The sequence below is a fragment of the Mustela putorius genome, unplaced genomic scaffold (assembly GCF_011764305.1).
Source record: "Mustela putorius furo isolate JIRA1106 unplaced genomic scaffold, ASM1176430v1.1 tig00001012_pilon_pilon_pilon, whole genome shotgun sequence".
Lineage (NCBI taxonomy): Eukaryota > Metazoa > Chordata > Mammalia > Carnivora > Mustelidae > Mustela > Mustela putorius.
The window spans coordinates 1,290,189-1,313,663 of NW_025421531.1; the positions used below are offsets into that span (position 1 = coordinate 1,290,189).

At 32.9% G+C, this 23,475-nt stretch overlaps 1 protein-coding gene across 6 annotated transcripts in view; it reads left to right on the plus strand.

Annotated features, from left to right (window-relative positions):
* Positions 1-23,475, plus strand: part of DENND1B (DENN domain containing 1B) — a 266,752-nt gene that overhangs the window by 93,174 nt on the left and 150,103 nt on the right. For all 6 annotated transcript variants that reach the window (XM_013058106.2, XM_004756206.3, XM_004756208.3 and 3 more), the window contains exons 4-5: positions 10,938-10,987; positions 12,931-13,050. In XM_013058106.2, coding sequence (XP_012913560.1) covers positions 10,938-10,987; positions 12,931-13,050 — 170 coding nt within the window. The remainder of the gene's footprint in view (positions 1-10,937; positions 10,988-12,930; positions 13,051-23,475) is intronic.

The following is a 23,475-nucleotide window of genomic DNA, read 5'->3' on the forward strand; positions in this document are numbered from 1 at the left end:
TTAGGCATCTGCTGATTATGTGTTGGAACCTTCATGAAAACAAAGTGAAAAAGAATACGTAGGGTGGAGAGTAATGGTTAGAAGCTTTAGCCTATGAGTTTAAGTCCTGACTCTAACGTTTGCTAGCTGTGGGACTTTGGTCAAGTTACTTAGTCTCTTTGACTTCTTCTTTTTGGTTTTTTCCCACATATAAAAGGAAACAAAACACAAGTTGTTTTGAAGATTAAATGAGGTAATAGATTTAAAGTGCTTAGGTCAGAACCTGACATTGAGTAGTTTATTATTATAATTATAATTATAGTAATTACTATTATTATTCATGGAGCTTGAACTCGCAACCCTGAGATCAAGAATTGAACTGAGATCAAGAGTCAAGATGTTTATCCAAGTCAGCTACCCATGCACCCCAGCAATGATTGATTGATTGATTGATTGATTGACTGATTGATTTAGGAAAGTGATGAAATAAGAGAACGTGCACACTTTTAAATCACATTTCCTTGAACTGTCTACCAAAGCAAATTTATTCTGCTGATGCTAAAACAGTAATCTAACATGAATTCAACAAATTTTTTTCAGAGCATTAGTAATGTACCAGGCACTGGTTAGGCATGAGAGGAACTCCAAAGTTGACTAAACCCCCAAAGATTTTAGACATTCATTTGTTTCCATTTATCATGCCAATTGTAACTAATAAGACTTTCTTGTTTGCTGTTAACTTCGTTGATCTCTGGTTACTGATGAATGACATATGTTCATTATAATATTGGAAGTGGTTAAACACTCTATAACCTCTATCTTGAAACAAATCATTAGGAGAGCAAAGATACGTTTTTATCATTGTATGAGAAAATTTACTGATTTTATAATCTGGGGATATTATAATGGAGTATTTATTGAGGGGAATATAAAAATATGAAGAAAACCATTGATCTTTCATAATGTTGGAGAATAAAAGTCATAGCTCTTATCCATATGTTTTCATCAGTGCCATTCCCTTTCTTTGTCTTTATCTAAGCTTTATCTAAGCTTGGTTCTCTCTCTAGAGCACCAGTTTATCCAGCTACTTCCTGATGTCTCCATCTTTACCCCCATATATATATATATATATATATATATATATATATATATATATATATATATATATATATATATATATATATATATATATATATTATATTATGATTATAATAACTTTTAATTTTTTAATTTTATAAGAATAAAATATACAATTATATATATATATTAAAATACATTGTATATTTTATTCTTATAAAATTAAAAAATTAAAAGTTATTATAATCATAATATAATATCATATGAACTATGATACTAATGTACAGACTCTAATGGTAGTTCAGCTGAGACTGAATCACAGCTAAGTGGAAGGTTTAGTTTTGGACAGCAATGGTAAGGTGTGCTTTCCTCTTCAAGATAAGTGGAAAGAAAAAAAAAAGATAAGTGGAAAGAATGAAGAACAGATGGCTGGAGCTGGGTTGAAAAAAGACAATATTCTAGGAAGACTCAGTTTCAGGAATGTTGAAAGTCTTCTGGATTGTCATTCCTACACCAGCATGATTTGAGAAAAAAGGGGTGATGGGATGTGAGAGAGGGAAATTTGTCCTAGATATTTTTCATAGTTCCTGTCTACATTATTGTCTCTCGCTTCACCAATATTTATTGTCAGCTGGTGTATATGGAATAATGACAGTTGATCTGGTGTGCTGAATCTGCATCGATTATTTTGGGATTGAGGGTTATCAGAGACCAGGTTTTAAGGTACCACTGAAGAGAAGGCAGTTTACAGTTCTCTCAGCTGGCAGTAGAAGAATATTTAGGAGGAGAATGTGGTTGGTTCCATGTTTTGATTACATTCTGAGATTCCTTTGGAGATGCTGGTGCTTAGGAGGAGTGCATGGTAGGTGATCTTTAAGCCTTATTCCTGACTGGTGAGAATTTTCCTTAATTTGGTCCTTTTGTAAAAAGGGTAAAAGTACAAGACAACTGCCGTGTGTGTGTGTGTGTGTGTGTGTGTGTGTGTGGTGTAACTGAGTATGGCACCCTAGAGTATTAGAAGACGGAACGATGAACTTATTTCATGATTTGACAGTGAAGCAGAGTGATAACATGAGACTTCAGAACTTTATTTCTTATATTAAATAGAAGTCTTCATATATTTTGTATAGTATAGATTGGAGTTTGAATTTTGTCAGTTCTGTGACAGTTCTGAAATATATATAAAATTATATATAAAATATAAATGATATGTAAGTATAAAATATAAACTAAAATTATAAAATATGTATTTTATTATTTATTTTATCATATATTAAAATTAAGTTTTCTCTGTATATATATACACAAAACTTAATTTTGTTCCCTTCTGTGCATTCCAGTTTTACTTCAGGCTACCACCACTCCTCTTGATTATTACAGAAGACTTCTCGTCTTCAATCTTGTCCTTTTTAAATTTGTTTTGGCTGGTATAGCCACCCACAGTGATAGCTCTAAAATTGAAGGCCAGTTGGGTCCCTTCTTTGCTTTAAACACTTCAAAACTTCCTTTTAGGTACGGTGAACCATGATTTATTGTACAAACTGAGAGACTTATTTATTAGGTTTTTTTTTTTTTTGACCGAAAATTTATATATGGTACAATGCAGTTCTCAAGTGTACAATGAAATGAGTTTTGACAGATACATACATTTGTGTAACCCACATTCCTTTAAACATATAGACTTTATAACCACTCCAGGAAGTTCTTTCTTGCTGCTTTTTGGATACTCATTATATCCCCTAACCCACCTCACAGCCCCAGGTTACCACTGTTCTGATTTCTATTATAATAAATTATAACTTGAATACCTTTGAAAGTAAAAAGGGATGCTATTGATCATTTTCGTATGTGAAGTGTTGTGGACAAACCAAGGTGGAACGGTTTCCCTACTTTTTGCATCAAGTCCAAACTTTTTAGGTAGCTTGAAGACCTTATGTATTCAGTTCCTTGCTTATTTTTCAAGCTACATTCCCTTATCATTCTTCCAAACTTTGTACTTGTTTTTTTCTCATTTCTAAACTTTTGAACTTTTTCTTTCCTATGAGGGAAGATCATTCTTATATCTTCTCATCCTCTCTCTTCTCATTCGACAACCTGGTCAATTTCTCATTTTCCCTTCCTCTCTCTACTTAGATGGGATTTCTTCCCTTGGGACTTTTACTTCACTCTTCCAGAAGCACTCTTCCTAAATTTGGTTTACATATCTGTCTTCTAGGCTTCCTGGTATTCTTCACTTTTCCTGCCAATGCTCTTACTATATTACAGTGTTCACACATTAAATATTGGATAAATAAATATACATAAATATATTGATAATTGATATAAATAAATTCACATTGAGTTTATCAATATATAAGTACTGTTAGACCTTATACCCTTTAGGTAAATAGCCTTCATGTAACAGGTTGTATTTTATAATTGTGTACTTATAAGTTAATTCTTCCAAACAAAGCCTCCAAATAGTTATATAGACAATCAATTAGAATTTGTTCAGACTTTTAAGATATACTATTATTCGCATTTTGCTAGATGATTTTACAGATTCCAAGGGCTTTCAAGGCATAGAGAAATAATAAATATATCCTTTCTCCCAGAATATAATAATACTCATCTAACAATATATTTTTCAAACACTTTAAAGTGTACAGTTCCTGATTCATGCTTTAAAACTAAAACTCTATACTTTTTTTTTTAAGATTTTATTTATTTATTTGACAGAGAGAGATCACAAGTAGACAGAGAGGCAGGCAGAGAGAGAGAGGGAAGCAGGCTCCCCGCTGAGCGGAGAGCCCGATGTGGGACTTGATCCCAGGACCCCGAGATCATGACCTGAGCCGAAGGGAGCGGCCCAACCCACTGAGCCACCCAGGCGCCCTAAGACTCTATTCTTAAAAGCATCAGACAAACAACAAGATTTCCGTCTGGTGTAACACAAGATTCACTATCTGGGGAAAGTTAGCAGTTCAGGCATAGTTCTGAACTAGGTTCAATGCAGGACCAGAAAGAAAGGATAATTATAATTCACTGCTCTGGAACATATCATACCTCTGTTTGTCATCTGTAATACAAAAATCAGTTCTCTAATGTGTACCCTACACAGTGAATCGAGAATATGTCATGCATATCATGACAGAAGGATTATCTGCACATGGCCCATGTATGAAGAATAATAGAAAAAATATGAATCAAGAGTTTGACAACCTTTGACTGAGGAAAAATATAAAGTCAAGATTGCAAAGAACAAAGAGAGATAACACTATTTCAGGGCAGTGAGAAACAGAGAGGATATGTTTTCTAAGGGTACCTTTAACAGTATCTTTGCCAGGACAGTTGAAGGAAGGCTTAGTTTGAGGTTGTAGAAGAAAGCAAGAGATAGTTTTATTCCTCAAGTTGGTCAGTACCTTACCTAGAATTGGTAACTAATCTTTATTATGTGGTTCGATAAATAAATACATGAAAAAGGAATTTTATTAATAAATCCTCCTTAAATGAAAAATGTCTGTTGGCACAATTCTTAGAAGATCGTTTTAATTCAAAACAAGTAGCTAATATGACAGCCCAAAGTAAGTTCCTACACGTATTGGATCATGAGATAATGCATATGGTATAACTTCGCAGAGTTAACAGAATCTGCTTTTATTGTGTTTGGTTAAATAGAAATAGTAGAATATGTTCAAATCTATATCTACATGTATATCTATATCCATATACAACTATATTAAATATATTAAAAATTTTCAAAGGAGGCAGATAAGTTATTCAGTATGATATTTTTCCTCAGTTTATGTCTCAGGATGCTAATGTTTTGACATAGGTCATTGAACATAGGACCTTTAATGTTTGAGTTATTCGGTAAATATTTATTGTGTAAGTAAATCTGTTCATTGGAATTGCATATGACGTTTGAGAATTCTTAAAACAAGTAACTAAATAATAAAAGAGCTAACGGTGGTTAGGAGATTTTTATGCCTGACACTGTCTAATCATTTGTGTGGATTTCTTCTATAATCCTCATATAAATCCCCACATAAAATCTTCAGTCTTACAAGATAGATAATAGTTTTTGCCCATTTTCTGGGTGAGGTTAATGGAGCACATAGCCAATACCTCACAGAGCCAGAATTTTAATATTAACTGTTGACTCCAGAACATTGTGAACTTGACCACTGTGATTTTCCATCTAAGATGTGTGTGCTTATGTGGGTATGTGCCTGTGTGTGTGTGTTTGTGTGTGTTTGTGTGTGTGTATGCATGCATCTATTTTGTAGTGGATCTAATGTTAAGTCTCCCTTGTTCTGAAAATCAGGAATCATATTTCCTTTATTCTATACAACATCTAGTTGCAGGGTGAAGTCATGGTAGCCTCTTAGTTGACTGAGGTGAAACTTGTTTTTTTTTCCCCTAAAAACAGAAGTATTTTCCTACTTATCTTCATTCTACTTATCTTGATTTAAATGATAGACATTCACTTTTAAATACTTTAGTATTTGTAAATGCAAAATTTTATAGGCAGTGTTCTATTTATTATGTATTTCCTTTCATCTAGAAAATGTTATTCGTTAAAATAGGGTAAATAAAGCAAGGAGGTATTAATCTGAAAACAGTGGGAGGGTTATATGGTTATTAGAAAACAAAGGGAGTCTTCCTAAATGGCTTTTCCTTAATAGAGTTGATTAATTGTTATTCCGATCCTCAATTAGAACTTAAAGTTAACCTAGGGATAAAAATTTGAAGTCAGTATTTAGTAGAATTTTTGAGAAAGAAACTTTGGAAACTCATTTGCATATAAATATATAATTTTCTTTCATGGCTTTTGGCCAAGCAAACCACCTATCTAATTGTGAATATACATATTTTTATAATGTCACTCCGCCCTGCTCGAATCTAGGCTTTGTCATTGGCAGTAGGTTAAACTAAAGTGACTGCAGACCACAGAGGTCTCCTCATCCTTCTAAGACTGATACACAGAGAACCCAAATCCTTAAAATTTATGTTTCAACAGCACAATTCTTTTTATGGCAGAATAAATTTGCTTTTTGGCAGGTATTTAAATCTTCCAACAATAAAAATTCATTTTTAATTTTTGAAAGTGAAAAATAATTTGATCAGGGTTCAAAGTCTAAACAGTTTTAGTGTCAGAAATCACAGACTTAACAATGCTTTCCCTAATTTAAGGAGGAATGACAAAAAATAAGTTTATTTCTAATTGAAATAGTACATAAATATAAATACCAAGAGAAAAATTCCACAGTGGGCTCAGTTATTCTGATAGTTACTCCTTAGTTTTAAGTTTAAAATCCATTCTCTTAGTTTTTTAAAAAAAATGCTTTAAAAAAATGAGAAGATGATGTCTAAAGAGGCTAGATGTATAGCTTACCATATTAATGTAATTCTGTCTTTTAATAAAATGCCATCTGATTTAATCACCCTATTAGTATAGCTGTATTTCCCTTGAAGATTTAAACCATCTTGCAGTGCCCATGTGAGTTTGCTGCACTGCCCATGAGATCTCTGTGCACAGTGTGGGAATCTCAGTTCTGTACTGTGCAGCTTGCTTGTGACTAAGCAGCTTAGTACATGTTTCTTGGAATTCATAGCATTAATTATTTTTCACGTATTTGGGGAGATAATATTCAAAGTGAAGTAATCACCTCTTTAGAAATCGATGCCCTTTGTGAAAAATCAGATTAGAATTGACAAATGGCCCTCTTGTTACTGAAATGAATAAAATGATGGATATTTGAAAACTGTTCTTATGTAATATTACGTTATATTTTTCTTGAGAACTTTGGTATAAATTTAATTATCCGATTAAAATTATTTTGAGGAATCTTAAAAAAGTATGGTACCTCAGCTTCTTTATATAAAATTATGTGCATCTTGGTTAGCAGAAAATGAATAAGTTTGAATTTTGACTTTTCCTATAACTAGTCGAAGGATAAGCTAAGCGTAGATAACCATCCCTTGCCAATGATTAGTTTAGGAGTGACTCTGACCTTCTGGCTAATTAAATATATTGGGAAAGTTAGCTCGTGGTGGGGAGGCACTTCTGGAAAAGATTTCCTCACTGTTAAAAAGAGATAACGGAAAGATATGCTTCTTTCACTGGATGCTGCTGTGTCTTCATGTGTTGTGCTGAACTCTGGCAGCTTTCTCTGTGACCATGAATATAGGTAGCTGAGGACAAATCCAACAAATGCAGGGACGGCAAAGCAGAAAGAAGGACGGAAGTTTCTGGAGTCCTTAAAGAGGATGTTAAATTAACCAATCCCTGAACAAATCTTGTCACTTTTTGCAGTGAGAGAGTAACTATTCCTTACATATTAAGCACCCTTAGTACTAGTCTTATTCCTTAATTTAACAGTTAGTATATTTCTTAGTTACAGTTAGTCTTATTCCTTAATTATGGGTGGTATTGGAGCTAAGAGTGGAGACCCTTTGGGTCTATAGTGTAGGTGATCAAAAGTGATTCGAAAAGCCCTCCCAAGTGATTCTTACATCTTCTTATCGTCCTTCTAATTCTTACTGCCCTCCCATTGAGAACTTCTGGAGTGAAATAGTTATGGAATTGAATTAAGAGGGCTTGATGAGTGGCTGATCATATATGGAAGTTAAGAAAAGGGAGGGTCTAAACAGCTATCATGTTTTGGTTTGGGGAACTGGGTAGATGGTGCTGCTGTTCTAGGTGATAAGGACTACAACTAAAACAGTTGTTTCAGTTTTGTGTATTCTGAATTTGAGGTGTATAGGGAATATTTAAAAATTGATACTAGAGAGTAGTTAAATATATAATCCTGGAGTCAGAAATATCTAGACTATAAGACTAAGAGATTGGTAGTTGTAGTTGAAACTGTGGATGTAAACAAAATTGCGTAGGCAGATACATTTATCAGCATGGAAGAGAGCAGTATATGGAGCCCTTGAGAACATTAGTGTTTTAATATAGCGTAGGGGAAGAAGTAGTTGAGAAAGAGGAAGAACAGTTACTGGTGTCAATAATGACATCTCATTTCATTTTAGAATTTTCTTTGAGAAATTCTAAGATCTTTGTAATTATTGAAATTCAATTAGGAGGTAAACTGCATATTTTAGTTTTTTCAAAAAGTAGATTCTTAAATGCTTTTTCCTTCTTATGTGGTCAATTTGATGCCGAACAGTAGCCTCATGGGATAAAGAGTTAATAAACCCAACAACACTAGCAGTTTGCTCTCTCCTCTCTTATGAGGTCAGTTTGACCATAATGCTTATTAATACAGATCTGCGATATAGTGCCAAAAAGAAAAATCCAATTTATAAATTTTAATCAGTCTTTATTTCTAGTCATTTCTATGGTGGTAAATGTGTTGTTTTTAGGGTAAATGCATATTATATATGTGTTATGCCCTTTGTGTTTTGCTATTAATAATTGTATATTCTATTTAATTCCTTTTGTTATTACTATTTTTAACATTTGAAGTTTTAGTCAGAGTGTTTTGTATAAAAATAAAATATTTTAGAGAATTAAGATGATTTAGAAAATTCAAATAATTTCTCTTGGCTGAGGAAATTAGGTATTTCCTGGAAACAAAAACCTGAAGAAAATAGAAACATAACTTTTGAAGAGTTTTATCTTAAACCTTTCACTTAACCTATGGATCCTCATCTAGTGTGAATGTGTGTGTGATATCAGAAATACTTTATGGTGGAAACATCAGCCTTTCTGAACACTTCCAATACATATAAAAGTACAGTTTTCAATTAACATTATTGTTAAAAGAATCCAAAAAAAAAAAAAAAAACTTTTTGCTTGTATCTTATTCCTCCCTTCAACCTCTCTCTCTCTTTTCTTTTTTAACTTCAGTTTGAATAGCACCTGTAATTAAGGAAGAAAACCCGAGCCCTGGGAGCTAGGTAGGACTTTCAGCTATTGATCTGTGTAAACCCAGCTTATACTGTCAGGGGAGAAACAGTCAACTGCTGAGCTGCTTTGTCACTGACATAAGCTGAGAGAGGATTTTTTTGTCTATACTGTTTATACACTAGTCTATAGACCTGCTGGCTGGTTGAATTTTAAAGAGTGCGGAGGTTTAAAGACTTGTCCCCTGAGGGATGCTTCTGCCAGTTGGGAAGCGAGCTGAGGCTGTTTTGCAGAAGTGTGTGCATGTGTGTTGCTTGTGGAAGGGAGGGGGAGGGTGTGAAAGATTGAGCAACTATGGGAAACATTCTTCTTAATTTGAGTCTTAAAATTGATGTGAAATATATTACCAATTTGGGTATATTTAGAAGTAGACAGTGAGTTTTGAATATGTATCTGTTGTTACAAAAATTATATGAACAACTTTGCACGGGAGGAATATCGAAATAGTGTTCATATGTGTAGTAAATATGGTAAATGGCTTCACTTTTTGTAGCACAAGATACAGATTAGCAATGGACAAATGAACTGTTCTTATTTGTAATAAACTGTTTTCCATTTCAGTAATTTAAATTCTTTCAAGTTTAATGGCTCTTTTAATAACATTTAATAGAATTTTTTCAATAGTAAAACAGCTTTTTCTAAAGATGCTTGTATTTTTAAATGAGCAGGGTACCTTGCCCTAAGATAGAAGGATTGTTTTTTTTACATGCTGCTTTTCTTTCTGTTTCAATGTCTTAAGGCTCTCAAAGCTTTCTTAGGTATTGGCATTGGAATTTTATAATGTTTTATTATCAATTAATACCTTATTGCAGTCTACATTTTAAAAGAATATGAAAAATTCTACTTTAAAACACTCAGTACTAGGTTTCTGTAGAGGGATTAAATATGCAGGTACTAAATGATTTCTCTGGATGTAAATTTTGTTGATAGAGAGGTAGTATTTTTGTTGGGGGTGACTACTACATTAAGATATTTGTTCTTTTTTCTTTTTAATAGGAAACCTTCTCCTAAATCTCTGCTTTGTTGTAAAATCACCTGACTTTGAACTTATATGATGTTACCTTCAATTCTAGAGCTTAACTTTATAATCAGAGTTAATTTTTAATTGTTTTTCATGTATAACAAAATCTTTTTCTATTTTTTTGCCAAGTATCTGACAATTATTCATATTTTGTTATGATTATAATATGTATGATTTCTAAGAGCTTATAAAATTTTATAATGACTGTATAAAATCACTGCAGATTATTTTCTATGCTTAATTAAAACACTGATTTTCATATTAGGCAATTCATAAATGAAAGTATACAGAAGCTATGTTGTTTTAAATTTAAAGGCTTAGTTTTAGATACACATTTCTTTTTTAAAGAATGTTATTTGAGATAAACTTAATGTTACTGTTATTGAATTTACCAAGAGTTGGAACATATAAATGTGTTTCTTTAGCTATAGAGAGTCTTTTTTTTTTTTCAACCCTTTTACTATGGGACATGTAGGGTTGTTATACCTCTCAGTAATTCATGCTGCTGCCAACTTCATTCCCTTTTCTCTGCCTGCATTTTAATTGAAACAACATTTATATTTTTGAGCCAGGATCTGTCAGAAGTCCCTGTGGCTAGTCTGTGGTACAAGTAGCAGCAGACGTAGCTTACCCATATGGTGCGGTGCTTCTTGTAAAATCCATATGGCCTTGTTGAAGGGAATCCCAGCGGGGATGTGAAGGGTGTTAATACCCTTCAGGCCAGGCCTTTCCCTCCTGGGGCTTCCGTGGCATTGTCAGTGCAATCTGCCAAAGCACCAACTTAATTCCTTTTTAATAATCAATTATTTTAGTCTAGGAACCTGTGCTGGTTTTCTTAAGAAAAAAAACAAAAACAAAAACAAAAACAAAACTTTTTTTCCTCTCTAGAAAAGATCTCAAGAAAAGTTTTGAGTGCATCTTTTAAAATATTCTAAAGCTTTTTTTTTTAATTTGCATTTGCAGGAAGTACTACAGAGTGTACCCAAGTTCTGTTTCCCCTTTGACATTGAAAGGTACAGTATAAGCTGTCATTCAAAGTAACTTCAGCTCATTTTAGTGAGCACTTTAAAATTGTTTGATGTGTTTTTTTAATAAAAAGAAATGTACGTTCTCTTCACTGCTTTTAACAACAAAAAGGACTAGAGTTTCAAAATGAATAATATTTGAAAGGAAGAAGCCTTTTTGCATTATTATATCTTTTGTTTTCTCTGCTATGGTCCGTTAGAAGTTTAAAGATTTCATTTCTTCCTTTTGTCTTCAGGTGCATATTGTAAGCACCTGCAGAAAAAAAAATATTACTATGTCCTTAATCAGAGCCTTAGAATTGTGTCTTTTAAAATTAGATGTATATATCCTGGTTTCTATCTCACTTCACCCTAATTGAAAAGACCATCTGTGTGATATTGTGAAACTCATGGCTAGTTGTCTCCCAAGAATAGCTGTATAGAAATAGTGCAATATTATGGAAGGCTGCGGGGAAATCCTCCTAGCAGTTTTGAAAATCTCATTATGTTTGTATTTTACTGAACAAATACTGAATGGATAGAGTATTACCTTTGTGTAGTTGGAATTTCACAGAATATAAAGACCTTTGAGCATAAAACTAGATCATTTATTGTTTTTCATGCGATTTTCACACCCTATTACCTGTTTTTTTAAGAGTATGGTATGAGGGGTTTTAAAAGAAAATTGATTTTTGGAAAATATTTTGCTAAAGATTAATAAAAATCTGATATTTTACAATGTTAAAGATAATGCTTTCTGAATGAGGCTAATTGATACTCTAAGTATTGCTGATGAATGATACCCCTTGTTTGACCTCCTTTCTGGAGAATCAGTTTGTGTGTGTTAAAGTTGCAATTTACAAATAACTAGCAAAGATTAAATACAGCAAGAGAAGCTTTTGAGGGTATGTTGTGAACACTGGGCACTAGGGGGCACATCAGGTACTAGAGGTTCTTTTTGAAGTTTGTAAAAATTTTTCAGAACTGTCCACTTAAATGTGTGTTTGTGAAATGTTCAGCATTTGAAATGCTGTATTTCCTGACAACTGAAAACAGTTTGTAGTATTGGCACAATGGTAGTAAAGTAACTTACTTCTTTTTACCTAATTCCTGTGGCTATTTCAGAACCAAACTTAAGGTATCATGGATATTTTATCTTGGGACCAGGAAGTGGCTGTTCAATTACGGTTGTAACAGCAAGATGATAGCCAGTAACAAGAAATATTTATATATTTTAAATGGCGATGAAGGTTTGGTGTGATGGTTTATATTGCACCTTAGGCTGCAGTGTGATGCATACATAGTAGGATAACATGATACTTAGGTCAACAATTGGCTAAAATATTTTATAGTAAGCTTTTCTGTGGAAACTGTGTTTTTTCTTTGTGCTTGGAAATTGTTCTCAGTATATAGGTAGCTCTAGACAAGAATGCTCAAAAATGCCAATAGTAATTTTTATGGTACTTTACTGGGTGAGAATGTCAACAGAAGAAACAATTAAACAGAGGTGGTCCTGGCTGCCATTGGTACTAAAGCAGCCTGATCTGCTGTCTAAGCAGTCTTAAAATAGTACAACAAGAGAGGCTGGAGCTGAGCAGAATCAGTCATCATGTCTTGCTTCTCACTACCACAGTCTCAGTAATGGCATTTTCAGATTTATGAAATATTTTAGAAGTACTTTAGGCATGTGCAAACTTAACAGTGAAATAAATACCTTATGATTCCTCAGCCTGTAAGGGGCTACAACTTAATGTGACATTTGACTTGTGATTTAGTTTAAACATTTCACAGTCATTTGAGTTTTATAACATAGTTCTAGGTTTGAGAACCAACTGATTGAGAAGGTGAGACCAGTGATATATGTGATATATATTCTTGCTTTGTTTTCCTTTAAGAAAATTCTCACACAAAAAAAACACATTAAAGTTTGATATAATATTGCTGTATTTTAGAGTATCTCAAAATCAAGTTGGACAGCATTTTACCTTTGTACTGACAGACATTGAAAGTAAACAGAGATTTGGATTCTGCAGACTCACATCAGGAGGCAAAATTTGCTTGTGCATCCTTAGGTGAGTATTTGTAGTAAAAAAAAAAAATTGAAAGGATTAATACGTTAATTGTGCCTTTCTTTTGTACTTTGTTATGCTTAGGATGCTTAAAAATATGCATATAATATTTTTTCTTGTTTGTTTTCTCTAGACCCAAGTAAATTAAAAAATAACTTTATTTTCTATATGGAACATCAGTTAAATTTAAAGATATACCAGTAATAGTGCAATTTTTCTTGAAAGAATTGGCTCTTTTAAGATTAGTTTTTGTGGGTTTATTTTTGAAAAATTAGATATTATGATGTGAGTTTAAATAATATATATTTTACCTACTAAACAAGTTGCAAAAAAATCAACTAAACTAATGCATGCTCTTTTCTATCACTGACTTAGAACCTGGATTTTTTTGAAAGTGAAGTACTGCTTTAAGGCAAAGGTTTTAACCTGGTGTTCTGGACAAAAATGTTTTATAGAGATGTTTTATTTGCCCATATGGTGTTTTAAAAATTTTCCAAAGATGTTTCTAACCTTATCAATTTTTGTGAAATTTTGTGTAAAATTCAAGTTTCTAATTTCTTTTGGTAAATGGGAGTGTTTCCTGGCTCTGGTCTTTCACTTTCCAGTAGGAGCAATATGCTGCAACTAAGCAGTGGGTGTTTAGTTGTGTCATGAGTTTACTGCTTTGCCACAAGTCCTACCTGACCCACTTCAATCATTTGCCTTGACTCAGTAGGTAGTTAAGAGTGTGTCTCCTTTTTGTAGACCTAGGATTTGAGATGCTGACTGTTTACAAGGAAGGATTCTAAAAATTAACTTCCCTTTGTTATGTCTTGATGAATCAGAAATCTAGATATACTCCATAAAAATATTGTCCTATAGCATGGTTATAATATGGATATTGGTCAAGCTAGCTTCTGTAGAAATGTTTGTAGGAAAAGAAATAACATTTAATTTAATAATTAAAATGTTATAAAGAAAACTTCGGTATAAAATTGATGTTCATTTGCTGTTTAGCTACATTCATATCATTCTTTGAGGTTTAGGTTTTAAATTTACCAGAACATTTGTTGGAGTTGGAGAATTTTCTTCAATCTTTATTTAAAAGTAAATGCTTAACTGCTTTATAAGTAATACAATGTAGAAGTTCCTCCATTCTTTTTTTAGGCAACAACTCTTTCATTTGGATAATAATTGTATTTAAAACTTATGTTCGATCTGGAAGAGTATTATACTTCAAACTATAGGTTGATTCTTATAATTTGAGGTGGTTGATTGCGCAGTGAGAGTGGGAGTGGCATGTAGAAAATGGGTAAGGAGAGCTCCTTTTGTCCTGTTGAACGCTGAAGGTTCAAAAGCTAAGTCTTAAAGGGGAGTAGAACCTTATCTGCTCTGCCCAAGACAGGTTTGTCCTAATAGAAAGACCAAAGCTGTAGGTGCTTTCTGATTTTTCTCTATGAATTTTTAAATCTTTTCATTGAAAAAGTCAAGTTTACAGAAGAGTTTCAAGTTTACTACAGTAAACTCTTGTGTATACATCACCTAGATTCAGAATTGTTAACCTGCTTCTCTCTCTCCTTCGTCTGCCTCCGAGCGCACACAGACATACATGCAAATTCTTTGTCTTTCTTTTTCTCTTATTGTTGTTTTTGCTCACCTAGTTGAAAAGAATTTATAGACATCAGTTTTCTGTAATATTTGAACCTGCACTTTACAATTTTACTTTATTGCCTCCAAAATGAGTTCCTGGTAGTTATAATTAAAGAGGATGAACCTTTGTCTTTCTTTTGAACTTTAAAAATATTTTTAGTACACTGAACCTGTTAATAATTAGCAAACAGTGAGGCGCCTGGGTGGCTTAGTTAAGTGTCCAACTCTTGATTTCAGCTCGGGTTTTGATCTCACAGGTTGTGAGATGGAGCCCCATGTTGGGTTCTGCACTCAGCGCGGAATCTGCTTGATATCCTCTCTCCCTGTCCCTCCCCCTCTGCCCCTGCTAGGTGTGCTGTGTCTCTCAAATAAATAAACAAATAAAATCTTTAAAAAAATCAGCAAATAGTCACTAAATATTCAGAATAATCCCTATAAATGTGCTTAGAGAATAAATATTCTTAGAGATTTCTGTTTAAATTTAGGAAAGCCTGTATTACTTAAAAATATTTACATAAAAAATGAACTGTAGCTATTTGTTAAATTCCTGAAAGACTGGTATAGTGTTCATTTCTTCAAAGCAGTGGTCATTAATTTGTAGGAAACAGATTCTAAAACAGTTACAGTAATCAAGTTATTGTTATCAAACTTGTGTATGTGGAAAAACACCGGAGTCTCATAGTACTCTTTGAATTAGGAATGGTTTTATCTCCAGAAAATAAAGTTATGTTACATAAATGTAATAAAAAAAAGTAAAGTCATATATGCCAATAAGAAAAACCTTTCTCAGTATGCATTATTGGTTATTTTATCTTTTTTAAAAAAAAGTTCCTTTTATATTTGCTTTTGTCATGTGACAGTGCTTTCTGGTAGAAAAGAAACAGATAACAAAGCTTTATGAAAAAAAGCAGAGTCTTAAATTGGGAAAATTCTATTCTCCAGCTTATTTTTTATTAGGAAATTTTTAAAGGATTGCCATCTCATGATTTTAATGGAATAACATAATCTTTGTCCTGAAAAGTAGTGTACTGCATTGAGGATAGCCAATTTAGGGAATAGCCAGTAAAATTAGAGAACTGTTTAGTTTTTTTTTTTAAGATTTTACTTATTTGACAGACGGAGATCACAAGTAGGCAGAGAAGCAGGCAGAGAGAGAGGGGGAAGCAGGCTCCCCGCCGAGCAGAGAGCCCAATGCGGGGCTCAATCCCAGGACCCTGGAATCATGACCCAAGCCGAAGGCAGAGGCCTTAACCCACTGAGCCACCCAGGCGCCCCAAGAACTGTTTAGTTTTAGTAGTGAAAGAGAATTAAAATGTAATGGAATTCAGCAACTTATTAAGAAAGCTGTTATAGATAGGAAAATACCTATTTTTAAGCTGTAATGAATGTGTTTCTGTGAAAATAATTTTAACAAATGTCTTAAGTGCTATCATTAAGGTGAATAATGGTGTTTTGGGTCCTGATTTGTTTGTGAACTAGACCAGGTCTCCCCCATTTTAGATTTAATTTTATAATTGTTGAAAGAAAGCATAAAACTTCAAATGTATTAGAAGAAAATATTGTTGGTTTTTAAAAATTACTGTAGGGGTGCCTGGGTGGTTCAGTCAATTGAGCATCTGACTCTTGATTTCAGCTCTGCATGATCTCAGGGTTGTGAGATTGAGCCTGGAGTCAGGCTCCACACTAAACATGGAGCCTGCTTGGGATTCTCTCTCTCTCCCCCACTAAAAAATAAATAAGTAAAAATAAAAATTACTGTAGTTATAAGTGCCTTTATATGCCTACCGTTGACTCTTGAGGCCAAAAAGATTGGCACCTTTGCCTGTATTATGATGAAAGATTTTGTTTGATGACCAATATAGTAAGGAAATTAAAAATACCAATAATTAACTGGTAGGAATTTATTTACAACCATGGTAACAGTGAGTTAATAGCTATAATACATAATAAGTAGCTACAAGTTAATGTGACAGAACCCAGTGGAAGAATAAGAAAAAACATCTGAGTAATACATTCACCGAGGAAATTTAAATAGCCTATATACCTGTGAATGATGCTCAGCCTTACTAACGGTGAAAAAAATAAATACATTAAGATTATAAGAAATGAAATTTTAAAAAATAAGCCTGTGGGGAAACAGACATGTCATATGCTAGTGGGGGATTATAAAATGACATAACCTTTAGAAGAGAAATTTAATAGTATCTATCAGATTTATAAAATCTTATACTCCTTAACTCAATTATTTATAGTTCTAGAATTTTAAATATCAGGAATATTCCCAGTAGTGAGTAGTAAAGTGTGAACAAAGTTATTTATTATGGTATGGTTATAATAGCAGAATAATGGGATATAAATGTCCTTCAATAGGAATTGATTATGTATATTATGGTACATTCCCCATTCTCCCCTGGCAGCTCCCCCTCCCCCTGCCATAATGTTCTCTCTTTTTACTGATGGATTATTTTCCCAGTGCCTACAATAGTGCCTAGCACATAATGAATTCTTAATAGGTGTTTGTTGAAAAAATAAATTAATAAAAGGATGACAAACAGAATGGAATATTATTTATCTGTGGGGGAAAATTATATACTCAGCAGACTCTAACTCAGAGAAATATTTATGGTATATTGTGAAATGATGAGATGTGTCAAGGTATTATTTATGGTATGTTCTTATATTGTAAAGAATTCATATGTGTATGTAAATGTATCCATTTTAAGAAGTAGCTAAGAATAAGAAAGATTTATGGTTAATATATGAGTGTATATACTTATAAAAAAGACTAGAAGGATAGATCTCCAGTTTCTTTTTTACTTTGTATACTTTAGCATTTATCCATTTTTTTGCAACGAATGAGTCATTTTAATCAATTTTTTCCCGGTTCTAAAAGTCTCAGATGTTAGATAAATAGCATATTAAAACTCCATGGGAATTTAACCAGATCACCTTTCGTCAGATAAAGTATGTAGGTTGTTTGCAGCGTAAGAGATTATTTTACTAGTGTATTTTATTATAGGCACTTCAGAGGCAGTCAGTTGATCATTGTGGTATAGCAGAATTAAGAATCGGAAGAGTCGTTTATCCCGTGCCCTTGAAATTTGGAGTCATACATAGTGTGTGAAAGAAAAGTATTGGGAAGAGAGAAAAGTATTGCTTGTGAAATGACTTTCCTGTTACCATCTTGGAGCCTGAGATTAGTGTTTTTCTGTAATTTCAACACAAAATGTTTAACATAGTGGAAATGCTTTGTGAGTTTGTAGGAGAAATGCTACTACATCTACAATTTATTTCTTATTATTAGTTTCTCTTCAACAATGCTCATTTAATTTCATTGCATCCTTAAGATGTAGTAGAAGAAAATTTGTTTAGTTTCAATATAAAACCAAGACATAGAATTTAACTAGTAATCTTCTGAGGTGAGTAGGGAAGGAAGGTAGAAGAATTACCTACTGAACTAATTCATAGAGTTGGTTAGGGGAATCACTTCATTTGAAGGCTAGAGGGGTGTGTGTGTGTGTGTTTTAATTAAGGGCTGTGCTGCTTGCAGGGGTTATATGAGAGAATCACCCATATTGGTAGTCTGAGTATTAACTGATGGCTGCCCAAAGCTTTGGAGTAATATTTGCATTCAGTTTTGTGTGAGTATCCTGGTCTTAGAATTCAGTGTTAATTCTAAGGTGTCTTGAGTTTAGCCTTTATTAGGGGTAAAATTTCAGAAAATTAACAAAATACTTGCATAAGCAAGACACGAATATATGTCTTTAACCATGTTTTTCTGATAACAAGGGTAATATGTTTTATTCAGGAAAATCTAGATGATCTAGAGAAGTTTAAAAAAGAAAATGAAGGGGGCGCCTCGGTGGCTCAGTTGGTTAAAGCCTCTGCCTTCAGCCCAGGTCATGATCCCAGGGTCCTGGGATCGAGCCCCACATCGAGCCCCACATTGGGCTCTGCTCAGCAGGGAGCCTGGTTCCCCCTCTCTCGCTACCTGCCTCTCTGCCTACTTGTGATCTCTGTCTGTAAATAAAATCTTTAAAAAGAAAAGAAAAGAAAAGACTCGTATTTGTAACATATAATTGTTATTTACTTTTTGGTGTTTCACTCTTGTCTTTTCTGTAAGAATTGTTTAGATACATTTACACATCTTTCTATTGGATAGCAGACTAATTAACTGAAGTCTTTAGTCACAATTTCTAAATGAATGAATGCATATAAAGCAGTTTATAAATTGGAAAAACTGCTATGGTTTTCCTAGTATCCCATGTAAGTGCTGAGAGTTTCTCTACATGCTCAATCGGACAGTTGGTCATTTCATTTTTCTCTTACCTTGAAAGTGGAGATTTAGCACAAAGATGATTTCCTTTTTAATTTTAGTTTTTAAAATTAGTTACTTATGTCTTCCGGTGGAATATATTATGACTTTTGAATATGAAAAATCTTAATACTTTGCCCATGAAGCTGTCTCTTTTGCAAAATTAGTGCATTTATGTTGAGACTTACAATATTCTTAACTTTTTTATTGTGAGATAATACCAGTTTGATTATTTAGGGGTCATTCTCATTAAATGATTTAATATTCTTAGATATAAATTGATATTTCTCCAGTTGTCTTTATAATATGCTGCTAAAGACTTTAATTTTTTTAATGTCATCGAATGTATCTTAACAAAAAAATCTTTTCATTTATATTACCTTCTAGTGTTTGTATTTTAATGATCTAAGTTTCAAATGAAAAATATAAATTCTCTTGAGTTTTGTTAATATTGAATAGTTTAAAATATTGCATGTCCTTAAAGATAGTCATAATGAAAATGAGATACATTTAAGGATGGTTAAAATTTTTAATACAAGGTAAAATCAGGTAGAAAAAGTTGATGTTTAATTTTGAATTTTCAGATATGGTTGTATGCTTTAGCTGTTTCCATGACATGTTTATCCTTAACAAGGGTATAGCTTAACAAGGTTTCAAAAAATATTCTGTGATATTACTAATTTAAATCTTGCCATTGTTTGTATTTAGAATTGCTTTCACAGGCTAACAAAAATGCAAGAAATAACTTTTTAACCCTAATATGATTAACATAATTTTAGAACTATAAAATTGTTGCCAAGGGTTCAAAATGAAATACTCTAATAAGGAAGACAGATTGATGTTTAGGGCCTTTGTAGTCTCCTCCCGCTCCTCCCCCCCCTTTAACTCACTCCAAACTTGAAGCTTTCACACTCTTCCTTTGGGCAAATCCCTTAGAAGCAGAATGTTTCAATTTTACACATTTTGTGTCAATTTTCCAGACAGAAAAACAGCCTCTAGACATTAGACGTTTTTCTACGGAAAGGCAGTTTCCTTAGTTTTATTTGATTACTATAAGTTAAGGTTCCTGCTGATCACTTAGACTGTTAGTGGTTACCTGACTATTTGACAAAAAACATTTCCTTTCCTTTATTTAACCTTTGACTTTTGAATGTAAAAGTTTTATCAGCTCTATAGTGGAAGCACAAGTGTGGGGGAAGTCTTACTGCCACAAAATGGATTCATGACTTTATATGAACTCTGTGTTTTGCCCTATATCTTTACAAAAAATTAAGGAAATAGTCTTATAACTAAACTTTGAAGAATCTCTTGCCTTTTTAAAAAACAGTTGGTCTTAATGTTTTACATTTATTTATGTTTGCAAGCCTATATGCATCACAGTTATTCTTTGTTAAAGAAATGACACTTTCAGTTTTATAAGATTAAAGTAAAATAAATTAAGTCGTTATGGTATGTTGAGTACATTTTTTTACCTTTCTAGAATTTTTGTGGTTGGTTGCAAGAAAACAAATTTTGACTGTCTTTTGGTCTATAAAATTTAGTGAAAAAACATTTTAACTTATTGATAATTAATCAGTTTAAGGGCTTATATGTTAGTTAGAAATAGCTTTGAACAAATATTGTTTGAAAATTATCTAAAAAGCCACAAAAATAAAAACACGAGAATAACATTTCTTACCCAGAGAGGTAAGCTTATATAATTTATGTTTTATAAATCTATAACATTTATAATATATATGTTATTTTGCTACACATTTTGTCATTAAAGTTTACAATGGAATCTTGTTAAAATATTTGAGTTATTGACGACTTTGTATACTCCAAACCATTTTCTTTGTCATATAAAAGAATGAGCCGGACTTCCTGTTGTGTAGTTGCACCATATCAAGGGTTGGAATTCAGTTACTTACAGGGGGGATTCAAATAAGATATATAGGTTAAATGTCTGACAATTAGAAGTTGGGATTAGTGTGATGATCCAAGTAGGACATGCCATATCTAAAGACAGAAGCCATTACTCAGCTCTGGGTACTTGTTACAGAGTGAAACACGTGTGACCAGTATTGCCAGTTCTTTGGACTTTTAAGAGGAGCAGGAGATCCAGATTTTTAAGTGAATTATCTCAGATTTAGAAGTTGGCAACTTATTCAGTTAAACCCGGGGGTGTTGACGAAAAAAAAAAAATATGTTCATGGGTTAGAGATTGTTAGTCTGCCAGTCTGCCAGTAGCCAGTTTACACCCTGTACTCTAGATGCTGTTGTTAATTAGCAGCAGAAAATGTCCCAGCTTCCCTGCCATTTCTAGGAATACGACTACGTTACAGAATCGCTCCATGTTGATATGTGATATTTTTATTAAAAAAATGTGGATGATACATAGTCTTAAGAAGGAGCTGTTATCACCAAGAATCAGTCCGTGTTCACAAAGTGCATGTTGTATGAACTAAACTCAGCTCTTTATGACACTGGTGTATGAGGCAATGCTGTAGAAATTTGAGTCTTTCCATTTTCTCTCATGAACAAATTATATAGAATGAAAAATACTGGCTAGACAATAGATAATGAAGTTATGAGTCCTGTTAGTGGTGAACATATCATACTTAGATTGTTGGTAAATAGGCACGTTATTTTGGGAGGGATCTTATAACGTATTGTAGGCCATGTCCTTTTAAAAATTTTTATCCACAGTGATGAACATAGAAACAGTATTAAAACCTACAGTTGGAAGGAATTACCAATATATTAGATGAAAGAATTAAACACATCTTCATCTGCTGGAAGAGTTGCCCATATGAACAAAATATAATTTAAAAGGCAAAATGATAATGCTCGAACATTAGTTGATGAAAATTTGGAAGATAGAATTTGCTTCGGTGGATAGAAATTATAAGTAGACTGATTTAAGGTTAAACTAGAACATATTTGTGTCATCGTTTATTTAGCTGCCTGAAAATTTGTGGTCATTGGACATGTTTATTTAAAGACTGAATGTTAAGGAACTACATGCCATTGGGTGATGGGCTATCTATAGTGGACCCTTGAGCAAATATTGCTCAGTCAGATTGATCAGAGAGTTCTAATCCCAGACTTGCTATTTGGTAGCTTTGTGACCCTGGATAAGTTGTTTTACTTTAGTTTTGTCAATTATACATTGTGGCATTATTTTAATAATTAAATGAGATAACACATACAAACTACCTAGCATGTTTTCATACATATAGTTAGTGCTTAAGAAGTTTTATTCCCTGTTCTTCTAATTATTTTAACATACAGAGTCTCATTCTTGGATTCTGCTCTGTAGTCCCTAGAGTACAGACGGACTAGTGAGTCATATTGCCCCAATAGAAATAACAGAGCATCTTGGAGCCTTAGAGATGACCATGAGAAATATGCCAAGTGTAAACTTTGTTGCCATAGTTTAAAAAAAATAATGTTAGTCTCATTTATAGATGAAATCATATTAGAAGTAGTTATAAAATATTACAGTGTCTAGCAGTGCTATAAACATAGTAGAGTTGAGTGTTGAATTTGATGACTAAGAGAATGAATGTGAGAACAAAATCTAGCATATCGTGTATCAAGAGCAAACATAGCCTGGTGCCAGGATGAAATTCGGCCAGAGTTGGTATTCTTGGAGATTATAAAAAAGAGCAGTAATTATATAGGTAGCAAAATACCTCACACTGTTAAATTTTGAGAAGTAACCTAAATGTTAATTATTTAATTCAATTTGTTTTATTTTCAAAAACAGTTAAATAATCTTACAGATAAGTTGTAATTTTATGAGTTAGCTTTTGTGAAAAATTGTTTCAGTTAATCTTCACAATTTGAAAGAAAATTGAGAGGGGAAGATAGCTAATAAAAAGTAATAATGTAAAGATGAGAAAACCAGAACACTGAAGAGTATTTGTACTATTAGTAGGAATGCAAACTGATGTATAGCACTGTGTAAAACAGTATAGAGAGTCCTCAAAAAGTTAAAAATAGAACTAGTCTATGATCCAGCAGTTGCACTACTGGGTATTTATCCAAAGAATACAAGAACACTAATTCAAAGGGATATACACACCTCTAGGTTTATAGCAGTATTATTTACAATAGCCAGGGTATAGAAGCAGCATAAGTGTTGATCCATTGATAGATGAATGGATAAAGATGTGGGGTATGTGTTTGTGTGTATATGTCTGTACATATATACATATACATATAATATCTCTCTGTATATATACACACACATATATATAATTCAGCCATAAAAAGAGTGAACACTTGTCATTTGCAACAACATGGATGGAGGTAGAGAGTATAATGCTAAGTGAGATAAGCCAGAGACAAATGTCATATGATTTCACTCATATGTGGAAATAAGAAACAAAACAAATGGTAAAGGGTTAAAAAATGAGAGAGAGAGAAAGAGGGAGAGAAGGAAAGACAAAGCAAAAAACACAGACTCTTAATTACAGAGCAATCTGATGTTATCAGAG